This window comes from Cydia splendana, chromosome 5 (genome assembly GCF_910591565.1).
Source record: "Cydia splendana chromosome 5, ilCydSple1.2, whole genome shotgun sequence".
Taxonomy (NCBI): domain Eukaryota; kingdom Metazoa; phylum Arthropoda; class Insecta; order Lepidoptera; family Tortricidae; genus Cydia; species Cydia splendana.
The window spans coordinates 2,168,558-2,174,557 of record NC_085964.1 but is presented as its reverse complement, the minus strand read 5'-3'; the positions used below and the strand labels follow the sequence as shown (position 1 = coordinate 2,174,557).

Below are 6,000 nucleotides of genomic sequence, written 5' to 3'. Positions count from 1 at the left end.
AATACTTCATAATTTTAAAAAGTTGTTGAAAAAAAGTGTCACGGTTTGAGGAGTACAATCTATGTTTTAATTCTTTGCTCGTGTTACAGGCCACACCCGGTATATATCGTTGTCTGAATACCTAATCGTAGTTAAGAACTCGTAGCTCACGGTAGTAAAAAATACTCATAATTTTATTTGTTAAAAATGTTGCGAATGTGTGATGATGCACAGTACCGTCTTTACCATAAGGGCACACGGGGCCCGTGGCCAGGGCCCCCATCCTCAGGGGGCCCCGAAGGACAGACAGTAACAGTATTTTTGCTTACTCATAATAAATAGAAGATCGTAGTAGAAAAATGTTAGTTTAATTCGCTTTCTTTACTTTCCAAAAGGGCCCCAAATTCTTTCAAAGGGCCCCAGCATAGTTTAAGATGGCCTTGATGACGCAGTCGGAAGATAACTAAAGGAAATCCTCGGTGGAAAACACAAACACATCGAGATTAATTAGAAAGGTCGCGCCGCGAGCGGTTCAGCTACTTGATATGATAGACATGCAAATAATGAGAAGAAGTACACTGCCGTATTCGAACTTCAAGATATTCACAAGAGACGACACGTACTAGATCCATTCTAGATACGTTATAGTTTAGATATCAACTTGTTCTCTTTTGCAGCGCAATTCGGGCAACCAATGTCACTTTTACGTTAGAGTAAGATATCTATTAAGGGGCCCACTGATTAACAGTCCGCCGGACGGTATCGGCCTGTCAGTTGTTCGGAACTGTCAAAATTTTGTTCTAACTGACAGGCCAATACCGTCCGGCGGACTGTTCATCAGTGGGCCCCTTTAGATGTGAATTGGATCTCTAAGTCATATCCTGTGGAAATCGTTCATGTAAGTGTATCTCCAGAATCGCGCAAATGTCAAATTTGACAGGTTAGATCTTAAACATATCGTTATCGTATCTTGGTGATGTCTAAACGATATCTAATAGATGTCTATTTCAAAATCCGAATCGGGCCCACAGTCAGCAATAAAAGTGAGTCACAATTTTTTTTTACAGTTATTCATAACGTGCTTCTTACGTTTCGAGTAATAATAAATGCACTATAACAGGAAAACAATCGTTTTATTATCGATAAAAATGTCTGTAATATAAATATTTAATGTACTTACTTAATTGATAATTGTAACTACTGAGCTCATTGATTGGGGGGTCACGGTCAGGTTATAGATAAGTTCAATTCCACGCAAATATATGATAAAATAAAATATAAAAATAACTGCATTCCCATTGCCAGGGAGGTTTTGGGATTATACTGAGAAACTTTTACTATGGGACCAACCTCGAAATCGCGAAAAAAAACTTTAGCCTCCCAGCATAGAAAATGGACCAGCCAAAATGTATGAAACGGCCTTTTTTTTCACGATTTCGGGGTTAGGTTAGTCCCACAGTAAAAGTTGCTCAGTATAATCCCAAAACCTCCCTGGCAACGGGAATGCCGTTATTTTTTAGCCACCCTGTATATTAGTGAGTCACTACCTCACTACACAGTTAAAATGATGTTCCTGAAACCATTTTATTCGAAATTTTTAAGTCGGTCAAAACCAGGTTGTTTTGATAAACAGGGGTTTTCCAGTTGATAAAGACAGGCAATATAATGGGTTCACGCAGTTAACGAGCGACAGCGAAGACTACACCACAAACAAAAGTTGAATTTATATAAAAAATGATTAAGCTTTTGTGTGTCATTTTATTTGCCGGTAAGTAATTTGAATTGTTTTATTTATCTAGGCCCACTTGCACCATCCCACTAACCCAGGGCTAAGCGGTTAAACTGTTAACCTAGTGTCAAATTGTATGGGTGACCATGGCAACTCCAGGTTTAACCGGTTAACCCCGGGTTAATGGAATGGTGCAAATGGGCCTAACCATCTTAAAACCCGAGTTCCATTTAACTTATGTACTTTAGCATTTTTAACTTAAAAATTAATACTTATACGTTTAAAATGTGTTGATACCAAAACCAACACTAAGTAGTCGCCTAAGGCCCAGTTGCACCAACCACATTTTAACAGACTGATTAACGTCAAACAACAGTGAAGTATGAAACCCTTACAAATTTTAGCGAACGCTTTAACAGTGGCAGACGGTTTGGTGCCACCGAACCTAAGTCTGTCTTATCATCGGATGACAATCAATGTCTTTATTTAAAAAAGTAACAGAATCATCCATTTTATACAGGTCCGTGATTGATACCAACTGTACGTCTACCACCAGTTTTTACATTGACATAACGCTCACGTCTACGTAATTTACTTTCTGTACATCTCGCTTGCACTAATATGCGAGTACGAGCGAGATGCATAGAAAGTAAGTTACGTAAACGCGAGAGTATATGTCAATGTCAAAACTGATGGTAGACGTACTGTACTACTATAGTTACCTTCTTACGTTGCAGGAGCGCACTATGCCGCTGGCGCCCCCAATTCTGGTTACGTGTACAGCCGAGAAGCGGACGCATGGCTGCGCCTGCACATGGTGCCCGCCAGATGGTCGGACGCGGGCATGCGCTGCCTCCTCGAAGGTCATTATGTCTTACATTTATTCATAAATCACACATAAATTATATTTACATAAATAAGCACTTATTAAGCAAAATTTTATAGTTATTTAAACGAAACTCTGTCGAAATCTGGTTGCGTTTCTAAATGTTAACCGAAATCTACAGGTGGCGTTCTAGCTTCTCCCACGACCAATGCCATGGCCCAGGTGATGGCGGCCATTATGGATGACCATAAGCTGACTCGCAGCGTGTTCACCGGGATCAACTCTATCTTAGTCAGGGAAAACTTCACGTCTCTTGAAGGTCAGTTACGGGATTATTATGGGAATAATATTACAACATGTGAAAAAATTCCACATACTTATCGAACTCGCTCATAAAATTTCACGAGAATCGGTTGAGAAGAGGCTGGCTTGTACGCAGCGTCTGGTGCTAAAATATGGGACTTATAGGCATTATGACTTGGCAGGAGTGCCGTTGTCATCTATCCCGGTTGGCTGGGCCGCCGGTCAGCCGGACAACGACAATGCGGACGAGGACTGCGTGGCGCTGACGGGCGGGGCCAAGATGGAGGACGTTAGCTGCGAGAGTGTGCTGCCATACTTCTGCAAGAAGGCCAGTAAGACCATTAACTGTGGAGATGGAGAACATGGTAAGAGCATCACTGAAACTTTTATGTACTAACCTACCTATATTACGATAGTCTAATGGAGCTCATCATGCGTATCATGAAACCGATTTTGCTCTGGACTATAAAATAAATATACTACTGAGATTTCTTAATGGTCTTATCGTATATATTTTTTTTTCTTAGCCTATTTGTGTGAGTGTCCCACTGCTGGGCAAAGGCCTATCCCTTGGTTCTCCATAACTCCCGATTTTGTGCTTCCTCCGGCCAGTTGTAATTCGCCATTCTCAATTATTAGAACTAACCCCCAAAACATCGCATCAGAAATGGGTGACTTTCATCCCTTGGTTAAGAATCTACAATATGTTATCGAAATGATTTCAGAGTACAATATGGGGTCTCGCACAGGCAGCTGCTATAGGTTTTACGGTGGTAAGAAGACCTGGCGTAAGGCCCTGGCCACCTGCCACGCTCAGGGGGGATACCTTGCCATCATTAACAGTAAGACTGAGTCCACTGTGCTCAAGGAAATACTGGCCATGGAAGAAAAAGGTGAACATACCTACGTTGGAGTTATGAAATACGCTGATGGCGTGTGGGCTACAATAAATGGTGAGGAATTTACTGTTTAATGATGATGATGGAAGGGACCGGCACTTCGTTTTCTATGACGGATCGGTGATCATATCATTCTTTCTACATGGAATGCAAAACAGGCGACGGGCTGATTTAGACGGCGCGCGAACTGGCATGGATTTTAGTTAAAGCCTATTTACATGGTGCGAGAACTCGCATGCGAGTTTCATTACATTGCGGTATTTGATCGGTTGGCTGAATTGGATGTAACCAGTTGTCCTCAATGTATCTAAAATCGCAAGTTCACGCGCCGTCTAAATCAGCCCTTACATTGCGGACTGTTGGTTACGTGCAATTCAACCGACCGATCAAAACCCGCAATGTTATGAAACTCGCATGCGAGTTCTCGCATTGTCTAAATGACCCCCTAACGGTCGGATGGCAAACTGCACCAACAGCTGCATTCTGCATTGTCAAATTCTTTGATAAAATGAGTTTCCTATAACAGGTGATCGGTGATCACGTGTTACTCAATCACTTCACTTCTATAAAAAAAAGAAGTGTCGGACGCCTCGGCCCAGAAACGCGGACCGTTCTAGATTTAGGTTACCTATAGGTTAGGGTTATTTATATACCATACATAGTATAACTTTGAATCTGTTATGAGGGGGGGGGATGACCGAACGGGATGGTCTTATGGAACTTTCAGTAGGAGTAGAAGAGCGAGTGCTATTATTGTTTGTCCTTGGTACTTACTTCTAAAAAGTCATGGTAACGTAGATGTTTTTGTTGCCCGCAATTTTTATGGTGGGTAACAATGAACCCGACTAAATCACGTAGGTTGTTTTCGAAATGTTGTCAGGAATGTCCAAACGTGTTTTTAATTTTGTCGCATTGAGTATGTTCTGTCCCCCACTGTCTAGGTATTGAAAATATACTACCTATTGATATGCAGTTAATCCATATATTTTGTAGACCGATAGTACACCTTGTAACTTTAGTTTGTCTTTGATATTGCGCCCACAGATGACTAAATATTAATATTTTGCTTATTAAATATATGCTCTAATTGTGCTTATGTTTTGATAGGTGACACGCTCGCCGAGGCCGGATTCAACGAGTGGAGCCCTGATGAGCCCAACAACGCCACAGGACATGAGACCTGTGGCTCCATTTTTGCTAGCGGACTTCTCAACGATGCTCAGTGCGATGAACCACGCGCATATATGTGCGAGTTTACCCTTTAAGAGTTATCTACTAACCTAGCCGTCGCCATCAGTACCTACCGTCTTTACCATAAGGGGCTATTCATAAATTACGTCATTTCAAATTAGGGGGGGGGGGTCTGGACATCGGATGACGGTAGCATGAAGTAGGAGGAAATGGGGTCATTTGAAGCATGATTTTTGGATGATTATAGGGGGGGGGGGGTCCAAAATCGTCAAAAATCGATGACGTAATTTATGGACAGCCCCTAAGGGCACACGGGACCCGAGCTCAGGGCCCCCATCCTCAGGGGGCCCCGAAGGACAGACAGTAACAGTATATTTGATTACTCATAATAAATAGAAGATCATAGTAGAAAAATATTAGTTTAATTAACCTTCTTTACTTTCCAAAAGGGCTCCAAATTCTTATGTGCCCAGGGGCCCCAGCATAGTTTAAGACGGCTCTGGTCGCCATACATCCGAAGTTAATGCTCTCATTTTAAAAAGATATGAAAATCATGGAATTCGACAATATGCAAGTAAGAAAACTTCTACTGGCTCTATTTTCTGTACGTAGGTACTACATAACTTTGATTGGACGGCGACAGGTCCGTGTGACTCAATGGTATCAAAATGAACTTCATTAGAAGCGCAGCTCGCAGCGCAGGTTATCGCGCGGGTTATCAGGGCACACTATGTACGCAATAATGAATGCAAGATAAATTAGAGGGATATGTTACGCATAGTGGGAATCCCACAGTTGTGACGTCATCGTATCCTACCCAAGAACTCAGGTTTTGCCTTAACCTTTTTAATACATATATGTTTTTTTATTCATGATAAAGTAATAGTACATTATTGTCGAGGCTCGGAAGTAGCTACTTGCAGGCTGAGGATTCGTTTTAAACGGACGACCTTGGGAGTCCGTTTAATTGAATCCGAAGCCAGCAAGTAGCCTTCCAGCCGAGTCATATATAGTGCTTTTCTCAAAAATGGTGCAAAAAAATATAAATATCATAGAAATATTTTACAAAAGCA

The 6,000-nt window shown here is 41.6% G+C and overlaps 1 protein-coding gene across 1 annotated transcript; it reads left to right on the top strand.

Moving 5' to 3' along the window:
• Positions 1-2,424: 2,424 nt before the first annotated feature.
• LOC134790330 (collectin-10-like) lies at positions 2,425-3,234 on the top strand. Its single transcript, XM_063761099.1, has 3 exons — positions 2,425-2,571; positions 2,716-2,853; positions 3,020-3,234. The coding sequence occupies exons 1-3, from the start codon at positions 2,523-2,525 to the stop codon at positions 3,232-3,234; spliced, it is 402 nt and encodes a 133-aa protein (XP_063617169.1). The 5' UTR covers positions 2,425-2,522.
• Positions 3,235-6,000: the final 2,766 nt, after the last annotated feature.

Coding starts and splice junctions, on each gene's coding strand:
- LOC134790330 (XM_063761099.1), top strand. CDS start 2,523: ATGGTGCCCGCCAGATGGTCGGACGCGGGCATGCGCTGCCTCCTCGAA. Junction 2,572..2,715: donor CATGCGCTGCCTCCTCGAAG/GTCATTATGTCT, acceptor CGAAATCTACAG/GTGGCGTTCTAGCTTCTCCC. Junction 2,854..3,019: donor AAACTTCACGTCTCTTGAAG/GTCAGTTACGGG, acceptor ATGACTTGGCAG/GAGTGCCGTTGTCATCTATC.